Below are 16,359 nucleotides of genomic sequence, written 5' to 3' on the forward strand. Positions count from 1 at the left end.
AAATTTCAATGAATATCATTACTATACAGAGTGTTGCAAAACCTATAGGACAAACTTCAGCGGATGGCAGACTTCATGAAAAGAATCAATTTCTGTTAAAGAAACTCTGTGTTCTCTCTCTTTCTCTCTCTCTGATACATCCTTTAAATAAAATTTGTAAAAAGAAAGAACATAAAATCAAAGGACGTAGATTAATATTACATCACGCACAATGTTGTCTATTTCACAAATGAACAGACATGCGGAGTTCTTAAGTAGCTTCTGAAATAGTTTGTTTTATCAACCAAAGCAATTGTTTTCTGCACCGAAATCTTTTTATTAATTATACAAAATAATAAATGTACAGGATATATCGTAAAATGGGACCCACTTCAGCGGTGGACAGGAGACAAAAACAATGAAATTTTACCATCGTATAATAATTTTTTATATTTATAAAAAAATTTATGTACTATAATTCTTCAATCTTAATATTATAAATGTAATATTATAAATATTACATTATAAAGGTGGCCATAATGAAGCTACATCCGCATGCGCGGATTTCGGAAGCCATGCCTGATAGGGTGCTAGCAAAACTGAAATTAAAAGATTTTACGTTTAGTCAAATATGTTTAAGCAAACACATATTATGCAAATTTTGTATATAAATATATAATTATAAGATTATATATTAAAATATAAATTTATATATTAAAATGAATATACTATACAGATTGTGAAACATAATCTCACATGTCTTATCTGAACTCCATATTTGCAGTAGTTTATCTTTGGACATAATTTCGTACGATAATAGCGCTTGTAATATCGTTTGAGTGCGTGGTATTAGCCTGGAAAAATCATAAAATTAACACAATCTATTTAATAAACATAAAAAAACAAATCTAGATATAAAACGATAAATTACTTTGCCCAGGACTTAGTGATGCTGCCTGGTGTTGTCAGTAATGATGGCACAAATCGTTTCAATTTGGGGTATATTTGACCCTCTAAGAAGAAAAATGCGAACCATTTGATACCATCAATTGTCAATGGATGCTCTATATCCATCGGTGGAAGTTTCCATCCGGCTCTTCCGAATGTGCCGCGTACACGGCAGATGATTTTTCCGGTTCCCCGATCATATCTATAAATGACATAAAAAAATATCACGAATACAATTATCATTATATATAAAAAACACAAATTTTAAATTATATTAAAAGAAATTAATTCTTTTCTTCCTCTTGATTCTTCCATCTTTTTCTCTTGTATAAATTAAATACAATCTCAATATTATATAAATTATATTATATAAATTAAATACAATTAAGTACAATCCCAATATTTCAGCCCAGCTGTGTAAATTAGCTTTTTTCACTCTACTGGCGTCATTACATATAAAGTATTCATCGCAATTTCTTAGAGCCATACATAAATAACATCGAACTCTATCATTGAATTCTATACTGGAATGCTCAGTGTATTGTTAGAAGTTTGGCACAAAAAAAGAAATAGATAATTCGGGCCACCTTTCTTTGTTTGATTTTGAATTGATATTTTATTTCTTTTTCGGTCTAATAATACACTATTAGAAAAAGATAGACTTGGGCCCATTTTATATCTATTATTGCTTCTGTTCTTTCGCTACAATTGCCGCACGAGCAAATTTACAGTGAAAATACAAATACAGAAGTAAAATATGCAATTTTATTCCGCGCACACGCACGCGCATGTTATATTACATATTTATAATAGAACAAGAAAATCGAATGAAGATTCTCTAGAATGAAAGAGCTTGGACGTTTTAAAATAGAGAGTCTCTATTGGAAAAATCATAATAGAAATAATTGTAGAAATTGAGTAAAAAATATATAATATTCGATAATAATATAACTAATATATAATTAATATATTTTTATAGATACTAGAGAAAGGAAAACAAAATAACAATTGTAATAAGAATACCTTGGTGGTGGATCAATCAATGGTTCGCTAAGATTGCACAATGTAGGCGCGAATTTTGGTAACCATTCAGGCTCTATTGCTGTGACATTTCGCATATAAATCTTATTTGTTTCATAAACCTCTTGGTAAACAACCCATTCCGGACTGATGTTCCGCAAAACGCATGAGGAGTGCATAAATATAGGCTCCTCCATTTCTGATGTTCTGGAACATATATAAAACAGAACAAAAATTAGAAATTGTTTTCAACTAATAAAATTATATAACATACTAACAGCATACCTATAAGCGTGCTTCCACTTGATCTTATCTTGATCTTTTATCTCGTCAGGTGAAACTTTTTTTGCAATTTGATCTGCCATACCTGCGAGAATTATCTGACGAAGTAACTTAGCTTCCGTGTCAGTTGGTGGTGACATTCTGCAAAAATGTTTCATATATATATATATATATATATATATATATTTTATATATTATATACAGGGTGTCCCAGAATTAGAGACTAACTTTAGGTAGTTAAAAAGAGCACCAAAATAATCTAATTTTGTCAATAAACTCATGTCCGCAAATCAATCATTGATACTAGAGAATCAAAGATTTAAGGAGCCAAAATTTTTGAAAAAAATTATTGATCCTAATTACACCTACTGTCCCGAAAAATGAAATCATCAATAATTATTTTGGATGTTAATTAATAATGAAATTTTTTTTTTCTATCTTCCTGTGAAATTTAGCTTGCTTTGCAAGGGCTTTTATGAGTTAATAACTTTTTGATAAACAACGAGAGACGACTAAAAGCTCTTGGAGATTACTTAGGACTTCAAGCCTTTGACAATACATGTTAATGTCATTGAAATTGGCTCCATTAATCAAAATATTTATCCTTTTTTTCTCTTAGCATGTAAAAAATATAAATAATAGAAAAGCAGAGCGAAAAAGAGAAATTTAATCTAAAGAAAATTAATCCAAACAAAAAGAAAGATCAAGACATACAACGACTTTAGAAACTAAAGAAATTCGATTATATATGATACATACTTAGGAGTAATAGTTAGATTTAGGTCCGGTATATTTAAATTAATTTCATTGGTGAGTTGCTGCCTAAGTTTTCTGATCTCAATCACAGCTTTGTGTCTTAAGCCATTTGTCTTACAGATGCGCAACACATCCTTTCCTTCAAATCTTGCATACTCGGCAAGTCCGATAAATCTTATCAGAACCAGTGGATCTCCTGCATGTAACAGAAATCTGTTTTTATATTTATTATAAACAAAAATAAATAAAAATAAAAATAATATTAAAATTACATACCAAGAAGTAAACTATTGCCTCTGCCAGCCCAGGATCGACGTATTGACATCAATTTATGTTTAGCCGAACCATCTATGCCAGATGTCTCTATCAGCACTTGCTGAACACTAAGAGCTGCTACCATGCATATTGTGTATGTTAATAAGTTATGTTGATGTGACAATGCCAACATTTTGCCATATCGTGGAACAACCGGAAACGTGGCAATACTACGTCCAAGCGATGTCACCTTTGAGCAATATGATTCTAAACAAATGAATCATTGAATCTATATAAATACATTTTACACATATAATTTTGCATTACAATTACATATACAGGGTGTCCTAGATCACCCGTATACCCCTTTTCTTTCAAAAACTAAGCATTTTAGAAAAAAACTTTTCGAATAAAAATTGTATTGTTTTTGAGGGGAACATAAAGATGGTGTCATTGGTTTGAGCTTGGATGGCATCGTTAAGATCAAGTCAAGGACATCTTTAATTTCTTAAATGGAATCCCCTATTTTTGATTGCATATTCTTATATCAAGAGCTTTCCAAAACACTATAATAAAGTATTTTTTCATTAAGAATTTTTTTGAGTTATTTTGTATCTTAATCTGACATATTTTAGTATAAAATATAAAATATCTCGAAAATTATTTAGTGTTCGATAATTGTATCGTAATCTTTTATGTACAGAATAATAAGATAAGTCAAATGGTGTAAAGGAAAAATAAATAATTGTTATAAAAAAATATATTGCAAATAATTGCATACTTTATTTTAAAAACAATTATTTTCTGTTTTGATTCATCTTATTATTCTGCACATAAAAGTATTACAATACAATTATCGAAGACTAAATAATTTTCGAGATATTTTATATTAAAATATGTCAGATTAAGATACAAAATAACTCAAAAAATTCTTAATGAAAAAATATTTTATTATAGTGTCTTGAAAAGCCCTTGAGATAAGCTACAAGAATATGCAATAAAAAATGGGGGTTTTCTTTTAAGAAATTAAAGATGTCCTTGACCTTAACGATGCCATCCAAGATCAAACCAATGACACCATCTTACGTTTTCTTCAAAACCATTTTTGTTTAAAACGTTTTTCTCTAAAATGCTTAGTTTTTGAAAGAAAAGGGGTGTACAGGTGATCTAGGACACCCTGTATATGCTTTTAATATAATGCACAATTCCGAGTGTTTCAATTTATATTTTAAAATTACAATTTTGCACAGACATTTCGCAACAGTGTCTAAATGATAACAAATCATTATATCTAATATCTGACCTTGTTTCGTTGGAAATGATTGCAATGCTCCAAGTATTATAAGTCGTTTTTCCGCGAATTTTAATTGTACGATATCCGGCGGCGTGGGAAATGGGAAATTCACGACTTTATTTATGTTCATTGCCTTCATCTGCAATAATAAATCATCCACTGGCTTTTTACAAATTTCTGGTTGATTATACTCCTCGAATTGGTCATTGTACACAGCTGATGAATATAATCTATGAAAAAGAAAATTTATATATATATATATATATATATATATATATATATATATATGTATAAAGATGTTACAAGAAGAAGATTATATTCATAATTAGTAAGATCTATTTTAAAAATATAAAATACTAAAAATTAATATTTGAAAGATATCGAAAACTTTTTTTATTCATAAATTATAAATAAATAGCTGTAAATCTTGATTAATTGTCATAAGCTTCATTTTCAACAAAAATGATTGTTATCTCCTTCAGATAAGAATCAAAATTTTTCAAAATTTTTCAGAATTTTTCATATTTGAAGCTCTTTCTAATATACATGGAATGATTAGAATTTGATAATTACGAGATACCTGTAGCAATGACCAGGTCGAGTTCTACCGGCTCTGCCAGCACGTTGCTTGGCTGCTGCTTTACTCGTATAGCAAATATGATATGTGCTCACACCAGTCATTTCATCGTACAGTTTTGTTTTACAACGCCCGCTATCTACAACATATCTAATATTGGGAATCGTCAGCGATGTTTCTGCAACATTGGTGGCTACTACGCATAGACGACATCCTTCTGGCGGTGGTTTAAACACCTAAATTCACATATAAAATTACTTTTTATCAAAATTTATATTTTATTAAATGAAATCAATATATTATTAATTTAATTATTTAATTACATGCTAATGTTCAAAGAATACTTTAATGTGATTAATTTATCATGTGCATAACAAGTATTATATATTTACCCTAGCTTGTTCATGACTAGGTAAAAGAGAATAAAGAGGTAAAACCCATAATGGTTGTGTATTTTTCAATAACTTGAAACCAATAATTTCATCTTCATCTTCATCCTCGTCTAAATTATCCTCATCATTCTGTACATTGATTAAATCTTCATGTGTGTCATCAGTGAGAGACAGAGTGGTGGAATAACTAAGTATAAATGTTTTTAAGATAAATTACAGAATAATATGAAAGATTGCAGTATGAATATACATACTCATCGAGATTAATAATTGGAAGCTTAAACAGTTGTTTTTTCCTCTGTTTATTATATTGGCGTAATGCTTTTATATCAAAATCATCATCGGAATCATCATTATTACTATGTTCATTATTTGTAATGTCTTCCAAAGATGTTTCACTTTTTTCAGAATCTACCAAATTACCTTTATTTTTCTTTAATGGAAATAATTTGCGTAATTCACGCACGATTGTATGCACTTCTTGCTGACCTGCAACCAGTAAATTAAAAAATATTAGGATTAAAAGATGTATATATAATAATAAAAATATTTAGAATTAGAGATTAGAAAAATAATTCTCTTGAATTTTTAAACTTTTAAATTATTCTTGTATTATTTATAATTCAAGAGAATGTTCAAAAAGATAGATAAGAATTTAATATTATTTTCTACCTGTTAAAAAAATTAATATACCACCTTCTGGAAGGCGAGTATGTATTTTTACTGTTTTACGCAATGCTTCATTGACATAATTCTTGTTTGTTTTTCGATTAAAGTGTATTGTTACAGGAAATTGTCGTGCCTCGACTGTAATAACCGGTGGCTTCACTTTAAACAGCTTCATGTTCTCTACAAATTCCTCCACGCGCAATGTAGCCGACATAATGATCAACTTCAAAGGATCGTTGCGTTTATTACGAAGCGGAACAATTCTCGACAAGAAACCGATTAGAATATCGGTGTACACGGTGCGTTCGTGTGCCTCATCGAGTATAATAACAGAATATTTTTTTAATAAAAAGTCCTAAAAGTAAACAAAAAGATCTCATGTAATCTGTTTATAATATTTAAAATAAAAATTAAATCCACTTTAAAAACATAATTTATTATAATTTACGAGAGACAAAACTCAAGATAGAAATCTATTTATAATTCTACATGTCTTTTAATGTATATATATATGTGATATATATTTTATATTTATATGTATCTTATATATTCAATTGCTTTTTGTATTAAATGATATATAAAATTATAAATAGAATTTTGTCGCAATAGATCATCTAAAATGGATTTTACTCTATAATGCTATAACGTTATTACTAACACTTTGAATTTCCTTGAACAAAACACCATCAGTCATATATTTGATCTTTGTTTCTTTGGTAACATTTCCCTCAAAACGAATTAGATATGAAACTTGTTTTTCAGTAAGATTCATTTCTTCAGCTACTCGTTTGCTCATTGACATTGCTGCTACTCTTCTTGGTTCAGTTATTCCAATTAATTTATTTTGAGCATATCCAGCTTCATATAAAAATTGTGGAACTTGTGTTGTTTTGCCTATAATAAATATAAATACTTATGTTAAAAAAAAATACATCTAAACATATGATGTTTAACTTAATATTATATATATTATCTAATATTAGCAATATTATTATTTAAGAAATTAGCAATAGCTTCCTCTCATTACTATCATTCTTGTCAATTCTAATTTTACTCACCACTTCCTGTTTCCCCAGTAATTATGGTTATTGGATTTTCATTTATTGTTTCAATTATCACTTGTTCTTCTGCAACAATGGGTAGTTTTAATCTAGCTGCTTGCATTTCTGGTTTTCTATTTACAGGCACAAAGACAGTAGATGTACATATTTTAGAGGTAACAGTTTTTTCTATAGGTTTTTCAGATTTTTGAGATTTAGCAGGGATTGTTTTCTTTTGCACATCTTCTAGAAGATTCTCATTACTTTTTTCCTTTTCCATAGAAATAGCAATATTATCAGAAACATGTGTGTCGTTTTCATTGTTACAATCACTTTCATTGTCGCTATCACTAGACTAAATAAACATTATTTTACTATAACACAATTTTACAATTTTTATCACTTGATTGGTTTAAACTTACTTCAAATCCAACTACATTTGGATCAAATGTAATTTTGTCTTGTTTTGCATGGTCCAAAATAGCTAATCTCTTCTTCTTGCTGCCTTTAATAGAATTTATGCGGAAAGTTTTCTTTATTGTATTGCTTTCCTCTATTGCATCACTTTCCTCTATTTCATTTTTCTTACGTTTTAATTTTGTAACAGGCATCTCTAATTGTCGAAAGTGGCGTTTTAAACCTTTATTTTGCAAAGATGTTAAACTTGTATATTGTTGTAATTCATGTGAAGATGCTTGATATTTTGCCAAATCTTCTAACAATGTTGCTCTCTATAAATTATACACATACAAATATAAAATGAAAATAATATATTTCGTAATAAATAATGTTTTATTTTCTTTTTTATACATAGAAAAATTTAATACCTGTAGTTTCTTCTTTTTTTTCTCTACTACTTTTTCCAATTGTTTCCTGCGTTTCTTTGATAACAGCTGAGTCTTTACTTTCTTATCTATGTTTTTTACTTTCTTTTTCTTTGTAGGTAAGACAAGTGCATTGCAACTGTCATAATCATCAGCACGATGCTCAATATCTATTACAATCTATAAAATGTTTAACAAGCTTAACAATATATTTAAGATAATATGAAATAACTTCTGTATCATACAATTTAAAAAAATATACGAAATAATTATTTCATCAATTTCAAGAAAATTTGTGTATACATATTCTAACAAATAAAAAATAAAAATATAAAGTAAATATTCTGTTTATCGTTCTATTTTGAAAACTCTTTTTTGGTAAAAACTTTACTCATTCTTTTTCGGAATTATACATATTTGATGTTTTTTATGGGAAAAAAAAAAAAAAATGTGCTATTTATACAGAGTGAATCACTAAAGATGTTATAGGCTAATATTTCTGAAACTGAGCGAGATATGAAATTCTTATCTTCCAGCATTCTTTTCTACTATCAACTGATGATTTTAATATTTTAAATATACTTTTATTTCTTTTTCAAAAAAGCCATTAATTAAATGTATTTTCATCAAATTTGAGTAAATTATTTTTACAAATTATCAGTATTAATAACTAATAATTTTTTTCATAACGTCAAATAACATATCTTAATTACTGTTTTTATAATTAATGCTTTATTCACCTATACATTATTCAAATAAGTAATACTATTAAAATTTGTTGAAATTGTCGAAAAAATATTTTATTATTTTTGTAATTTTCACCTCGTTTCGAGAACCGTATTATTTACCTACACAGGCTGTCCTACAAAGATTGTGCCAACGCTTGTGAGCGGATAGAGGACAGTAAACTAAACAGAAAAGTCCTTTACCATTTTGCAATTTTCGTAATAATTATTGAAATATTAATTAAAAAATATTTGCAAATGAGCACGCATTTCGCACGGCTAGGCCATGAGATGTACGCTTTAGGCGTGCCAGCGGCGAGCTTCATCGTGTTGCACGGCAACGAAAAGTGTTTGTACTTACGCATATCACTCTCGTCACGAAGCCAAACGAAACACGTGCTCATTCGTTAATACTTTTTAATTAATATTTCAATAATTATTGCAAAAATTGCAAAATGGTAAAGGACTTTTCTATTCAGTTTACTGTCTTCTACCTGCTCACGAGCGTTGGCACAATCTTTGCAGGACATCCTGTATATTTATTATAAAAATATGATTATTAAAAATAAATTTACCTCCTTCATAGTGAAATCATCAACTTTTATATTTGCGACACTCTCCGATTTCGAATTAGAAATCTTTTTTCTTTTTTCCATTATTTAAAAGTTTAAGAACCAACATTAAAGAATATAAACATAGGATGCTTTTCAACACTAATCTAACCAAGCAACACGCGAGGTACGAGCAGAGAAGAGCCTGAGAGACGCCACGGCCCGGTTTTAAGTGATCCCTGAAAGCAATACGCCCTCTGTGGACATAAAAATGTGGACATTGAACTACATAGCTAATATGCACGAATGTACTTAGAGGATAACACGCAATGTCCACAATTTATGGTTCCGTTCCGTGCTATGTGCACGAAGTGTCGGTAATACATACAGTGGTGTGATAAGGAAAGATGATTGTGTCATCCTTGTCTCTCTTCTACCACATGTGTGTAGTGTCCATGAAGGCATACACCGATATATTGAACACACGGATGCGATTGTGAGAGATAATGATCAGACAAAGAGCGATAATCGCGTGCTGTCCTTCCTCTAGCGTATCGCTTTACAGCCGAGATACGTCCTGAAAATGCTTTCTAGCCTCTCATGGCAGAAAGCAGTAATGCAACAAGACTAACAGGTGCCCATTTTTTGAGAATTTTATATTTGCATATGTACACATATGTCCATATGTATATATTTAAATTACAATTAAAATTGTACGTGCAATTAAATATTGTATAATGATCAATAAAAATGATAGGATAATAGATACCAGAATAAACAAATATGTAAGACACGGGTGCTTGTTAAACTTTATTTTATTTTGTGTGCACGAGTCATAATATCTATTATCAGCTTAATTTCTAAATTCTAATAAAGGACTCAGAATATTAAATTGAAAGTTTGGAAACCAAATAGATCAATAGAAAATTAACTGTTTGAAACAAAATAAGAATTCAATTTCTATACAAATCTTAAAATTTGAATGAATTATTAAATAATAAATTAATCATATATTTAAATTTATATATTTAATTAAATATTTATAAATGCCAATATTTAGTTTTTATTGAATCTATATTAGTAATTACATTTTGCAGGTGTATTCTTTACTTTTATTTTCGTCACAGCGTGACAGCAGGCTGAATAGCTGTACTGTCAAGCTGTACTACCAGAAATTAAAAGCTTAATGGGGACGTAGCAAAGCAAAATCTGCTGCAAAGTACTGCAAAGTACTGCTACAAAATATATATGCGGTAATATATATTTTGTAGCAGTACTTTGCAGTACTTTGCAGCAGATTCCGCTTTGCTACGTCCCCATTAAGCTTTTAATTTCTGGTAGTACAGCTTGCCGATACAATATAATAGAAAATAAAACAAAAGTCGAGTATTATTTGCTCTTACGTCATGACAGCATCGAATGTGACAAATATCGAGTGATATCTGCTATATCAGGTCTGGCAGCAAAAATGCGATAGAAATCGAGCACAGCTATTCAGCCTATCACGCTGTGACGAAAATAAAAGTAAAGAATACACCTGCAAAATGTAATTACTAATATAGATTCAATAAAAGCTAAATATTGGCATTTATAAATATTTAATTAAATATATTATTAATTTATTATTTAATAATTCATTCAAATTTTAAGATTTGTATAGAAATTGAATTCTTATTTTGTTTCAAACAGTTAAGTTTCTATTGATCTATTTGGTTTCCAAACTTTCAATTTAATATTCTGAGTCCTTTATTAGAATTTAGAAATTAAGCTGATAATAGATATTATGACTCGTGCACACAAAACTTATTAAGACGCGGCAATGTTTGTTGCGTCGCCGCACTTTGTATGCAGAAGCTTACACATTTTTAATCTTGTTCTAGCCGCCTTTTGTATCTTTATATTTGCCTGTAACAGAAACTTGAATACGAGATAGTCATATAGCAATAAATGAAAGAATTAGAATATTGAAGAGTAAGAACTATAACTTTTAATATAACATACCTTAAGACTGATGTGATTCTGTCTTTGTTTTATGACAACAGACCAGGGGCACAATTCTTGAATTTATTTGCGAGAGAAACGTATACGCAAATTCTGCTCTTACAGAAAGGTTGCAGGTTAATTGGCTATTGCATTTTTAACCAATCAACTTGTAGATTCTCATAGGAATGGAATTTGCGCATACATATGGTATATTTTACGAATGCATTCAAGAATCAGATCCTAGCTGTGTTTCTGCTGCGTTTTTGCCGTTATCTTTTGAGATGGAAGAGTAAGCTTAATTTTTGCAGCAATTCTGCCATTACGTCATGCTTGCAGATAAACTCGATCTCTGATGATATTCTGTCAATGTAGCATAATGTGTCATATTACGTTCAATTTTTATTTAATTTCTGTTGATATATATTATGTCAACATGCAATGCTTAAGATCTAATGTTTTTATGTTAAGATTTCTGCTTAAATTTTGCAACACTTTTTATAGCATATCACAGAGACTGCTTTTGTTTTCTGCATAGACTATCTATGGAATATTATATGCATGATATCGCGACGAGTTGTTAATGATGAGCTTGACTTTTTTATCGGTCGCATATGCATCTCTGAATCTTCTCCTTTGTTTTGTCGTGACTAATAATTCAATCACTGGCGAATGTGCGTGAAAAAACAAAGCGTTATATACAATAGATATACGCTCAATGACGTTACTACTATACTATATAATTTTACACGCTATGCGAGAATTACATGTTGCGTCTCTGCCGCCCGTTATCCGCTCCCTTGGCTTCGGCATCGATATGCGCGATACTAATTCATGAGCAAGCGAATACATACACACATACGTCGTACGTGCTCTCATTCTTATATCGGCGTGTCCTGCCGGCGGCGCGGCGTCGATGACGTTGTCGATGAAAAAACACTCGGAGGAAATAGCGAAGGAATAGTAGCAGAATAGGAACAGAGGACGGGCGGATGGTATTCCTGTATAATTTAAATATACCGCATTCATATGAACATTTTCACACAAGCTTTCTTACAAATCCATGGCTCTTCAATCATCCGATTCACATACACACATACATACACACACAATTTAAAATATCTAAATATTCCTAAGTATTAATATTCATGAAAGTGAGAGAGTTTTATGATTTCTTCTTTCTTTTCTCTGCATTCTTATTCTTCCTATCCCCCTCTGCCTTTTTTTTTCCTGAAGCATATTCGCTACACATTATTTTGTTCAAGGTTGCGCAGTTCGTTATGACATCTCTGAAAAGGAATGTCCTGCAATTCACGAGTTTCATCATTAACGAGCGTAAATTTCAATGAATTAAAATTTTATATAATCTCTGGGAGAAAGAAAGATGGAGAAAAAAGTCAGAGCAAGTGATTTTGTTTAATTTTAAGGATGTTTTGCATGTACAATAGTAACAAAAAACTGTCAAAATTAAAAAAAAAAACATATTTATATTGTTTGAAATATTAAACAAATAAATCCGAAAAGAATTATGAAAAGAATTAAAGTGTCACAAAATAATATGGATTTTGACGTCTTCGTTTTTCTAAAAGAAAATAGTTATAATTCATATTTTTCTTAATTTATGGCAAAAATTTTTGATCATTTAAATATTTCCTGAAATCAACTGCAAGAAATAATGAAAAACGAGTATTTTGCAGAAAAAGAAAAAGAGATAATATTTTTCTACAATTTTTAGTATAACTTTTGAATGAATATATAAGTGAATCTATAATAAATCAAGTTTTGTACAAATATTTATTAGAGTTTTTTTAATATATGTGAAAATTTTTATTTTATTGGTAATATTTTTTCCTTGTCAAATTTGTCAATAAGTGCGATTTTCCATAAGAAAAGTAACTTTAAATTTAAATAATTTTCAAATTAGTTAAGAGAATTATGTTTAGTTTTTTCATAGATATTTAGAAGAAATAGTAGAACAGTTTATGAAATTTTCATGCTTTTGATATTTCGATATATGATATATATATTCTTAATTGGATGCAAATTAAAATCTTCATAATTTTTGATTGTTTCAGTGAATCAACTTAGGATTTTTTTATAATTTTCTGAACATGTGTAAAAACATTCTGTACAATTTTGGTTAAATTCCTAATATTTCAAGAAGAGGTACGAAACATCTTTAATATACGTTATGTTTTTTTGTGTCCGCTTTAGTTAGAGCAATAACATATCGCGATAAAAATAGTCTTTTTCTTGTATACATAAATTCTGATATGAAATTCTTGAATTTTGAAACCAAGATAGTTGATTAATTATATGTGCGAAGTTTACACTTTCTAAAGTTTTTTAATGTATTCGAGAAATGATGGTGATTTCTTTACATTTCTTGACTTTGTCTAATTAAAAATTAATAAAAACTAATTCTTAAAAGAAAAGAAAAGAAAATGATGTATAGATAATTAGGAGTTTATGACATATTAATATCTCCGTTTTTTTAATTTTTTGTATAAATAATACCGCACTCAAAAAGAAAAACTTTTTATAATTTAGTAAGACAGAGAAAAGATATATTTATATTAAAACTAAAATAGTGATTGTCTCGTCAATCTGAAAGAACATAACATATTATTCAGGAAAAGGAACACTTTTGTAAAAATAGCCTATATACTCGCGCGCGCGCGCGAAAAACGAACGAAAAATATAAGCCAGAAGTATTCCATATAGTTTACAGACCACCATTGTGTCCATCCATTATTTTGTCATTGCTCTTAGCGTAGAGTTAAGTCTGGTATGACAATCCTATCACGTTGCGATTGCAACGGTTGCAAGCATCATATCAAATTCTTTATGGAATTAAATTCTTATGGAATTAACATCCTGCGATTTTTATTCACATTCTTATGTGCAACAAATTTTTAAATTAGTAAAAAAATGAAAATAAAACAAGAAAAAAATGTTTTTTAAAATTAAAAGAAATCGAAAGTGAAAAATATTTTATTTCTTTATCAAAAATATCAAATTTTGATATTTCCAGATTTGATACGTGAAATGCAAGAACAAAAACTTACATACAAAGATTGCAATGTCAATAGAGATTATGCGATCATATATTATAGATTATGTCAGAAAGGATTAAGTTTTAAATACAAGATTGCTTTGATTAACAAGTTTTTTTGAGTCATTCCTAAATTGACGATTGTGATTTGATCAAAAATTGTTCTTTAATTCAAATGCAGAAAACTTGTATTTTTCATTTGAGAAGTGACAATCTTTGGACTAGTTTACACCGATAAACTTTAATATACGTACTAAATACTATACTGGCCAATTACAGCCATTCCATTCTTTGTAGGAATGGCTATGATTGGCCAGTATAGTATTTAGTACATATTAAAATATATCGGTGTAAACTATGATTTTGTTTTCAAACTCATACAAAAAGTATTTAAAACTGTCTCTTATTCAAAATTATACTTCTCTCTTTTTCTTACAAATTTAAAAAAAAAAAATAAAAAAAGATGTAAAAAATATTTTATTTTATTAGTAAAAGATTTCCGATTTAATATAGTCTATTTAAGTTTTAAATATTTTCGATGTGAGAGAAATAGATTTAGAGAAATAAATATGTTAAAATATATATATATATATATATATATATATATATATATATATATATATATATTTTAACATATTTATTTCTCTAAATCTATCTCTCTTTATCTATCTATAATATATATATATATATATATATATATATATATATATATATATAATATATATATCTATAATATATATACATTAACATATTTATTTCTCTAAATCTATTTCTCTGGCATCGAAAAAAATTTAAAACTCAAATAGACTATCAAATCGAAAACCCTGTTATGTATATGTATATATATGTATATATATATATATATATATATATATATATATATATATACAGGGTGTCCGATAATTCGCGGATTACCTTTTAAGGGAAGGTAGAGGATGTTATTATGAATAGAAAAGTCCTGTACCATTTTGTGATTTTCTCAATATTTAAGAAAATATTAATTTTAAAAGATCAGCCAACGAAGTGCCGCGAAAAGCTCGTGGCGCGAAAATGCCTCCCATTGTCAATTGATTCTCGGTCCGCGGCGAAGCAATGGGAGGAGCAGTTTGCGAGCATGCTTCGCTATGGCAACCGAAGAAAATACACACATAATGCGTGCTCCGTTTTATGTATGTGATCTTTTCATTATGTGTGTATTTTTTTCGGTTGCCATAGCGAAGCATGCTCGCAAACTGCTCCTCCCATTGCTTCGCCGCGGACCGAGTATCAATTGACAGTGGGAGGCATTTTCGCGCCACGAGCTTGCGGCACTCGTTGGCTGATCTTTTAAAATTAATATTTTCTTAAATATTGAGAAAATCACAAAATGGTACAGGACTTTTCTATTCAGAATAACATCCTCTACCTTCCCTTAAAGGGTAATCCGCGAATTATCGGACACCCTGTATATACACACAGGATGTCCGGCGTCAATCGCATCACCGGTCGAGTGCAAGTAGAGCAGGTAAAATTGAAAAAAAAGTCCTGTACCACTTTGCTATTTTTGCAATAATTTTCGAGAAATTAATTAAAAAAGATCAACCAATTCGTGAGTATAAGCGCGCGGCGAAGAAAAGGACGACCCAAAGACAATCCAAAAGTTTGTGGTCGCTAGGCGCGCGCACAAAATTTTGGGAGAAGCGCTCTACAAATAACAACAGTTACATACGAGTGATACATAACAGTGGATTCTCGCGTCCTAGCAACTACACATCAATGAGTTGTGCCTTTTTACTATGCGCATTATTTTAATCGCGCGAATTGAGGCGATTTTTGACGATTGTTTGGTACATGTACTATGGTTGTCGTTGGTAGGTGTGAAGCTTATTTTGGTACCAGCAACTAACAATATATACCCTGCTTCATTGCTCGGTATATCAACCAGGTAAATAGTAAACTGGCTAGCCACGCCTCTACCACAAAACAAAAACACGCACAAACATTCTGGTATATATTGATACATGTAACCAAAC

The 16,359-nt window shown here is 29.5% G+C and overlaps 1 protein-coding gene across 1 annotated transcript; it reads right to left on the reverse strand.

Annotated features, from left to right (window-relative positions):
• Positions 1-292: 292 nt before the first annotated feature.
• LOC126850128 (probable ATP-dependent RNA helicase kurz) lies at positions 293-9,539 on the reverse strand. The gene is made up of 17 exons (XM_050592825.1): positions 9,337-9,539; positions 8,040-8,216; positions 7,635-7,943; positions 7,231-7,567; positions 6,831-7,066; positions 6,176-6,527; positions 5,758-5,992; positions 5,504-5,690; positions 5,115-5,347; positions 4,544-4,764; positions 3,262-3,507; positions 2,989-3,181; positions 2,233-2,370; positions 1,951-2,154; positions 911-1,129; positions 736-833; positions 293-578 (listed from the first exon to the last, which is right to left on the reverse strand). The coding sequence occupies exons 1-17, from the start codon at positions 9,415-9,417 to the stop codon at positions 502-504; spliced, it is 3,543 nt and encodes a 1,180-aa protein (XP_050448782.1). The 5' UTR covers positions 9,418-9,539; the 3' UTR covers positions 293-501.
• Between the last annotated feature and the right edge of the window lie 6,820 nt (positions 9,540-16,359).

This window comes from Cataglyphis hispanica, chromosome 5 (genome assembly GCF_021464435.1).
Source record: "Cataglyphis hispanica isolate Lineage 1 chromosome 5, ULB_Chis1_1.0, whole genome shotgun sequence".
Classification (NCBI taxonomy): Eukaryota; Metazoa; Arthropoda; class Insecta; order Hymenoptera; family Formicidae; genus Cataglyphis; species Cataglyphis hispanica.

Bases quoted from the DNA above. Each gene is read 5' to 3' on its own strand.
- LOC126850128 (XM_050592825.1), bottom strand. From the start codon at position 9,417: ATGGAAAAAAGAAAAAAGATTTCTAATTCGAAATCGGAGAGTGTCGCA. The intron at 6,528-6,830 runs GTTAGTAATAAC...GTTTACTTTTAG, and splicing joins TGTTCAAGGAAATTCAAAGT to GACTTTTTATTAAAAAAATA. The intron at 5,993-6,175 runs GTAGAAAATAAT...TACTGGTTGCAG, and splicing joins TATATTAATTTTTTTAACAG to GTCAGCAAGAAGTGCATACA.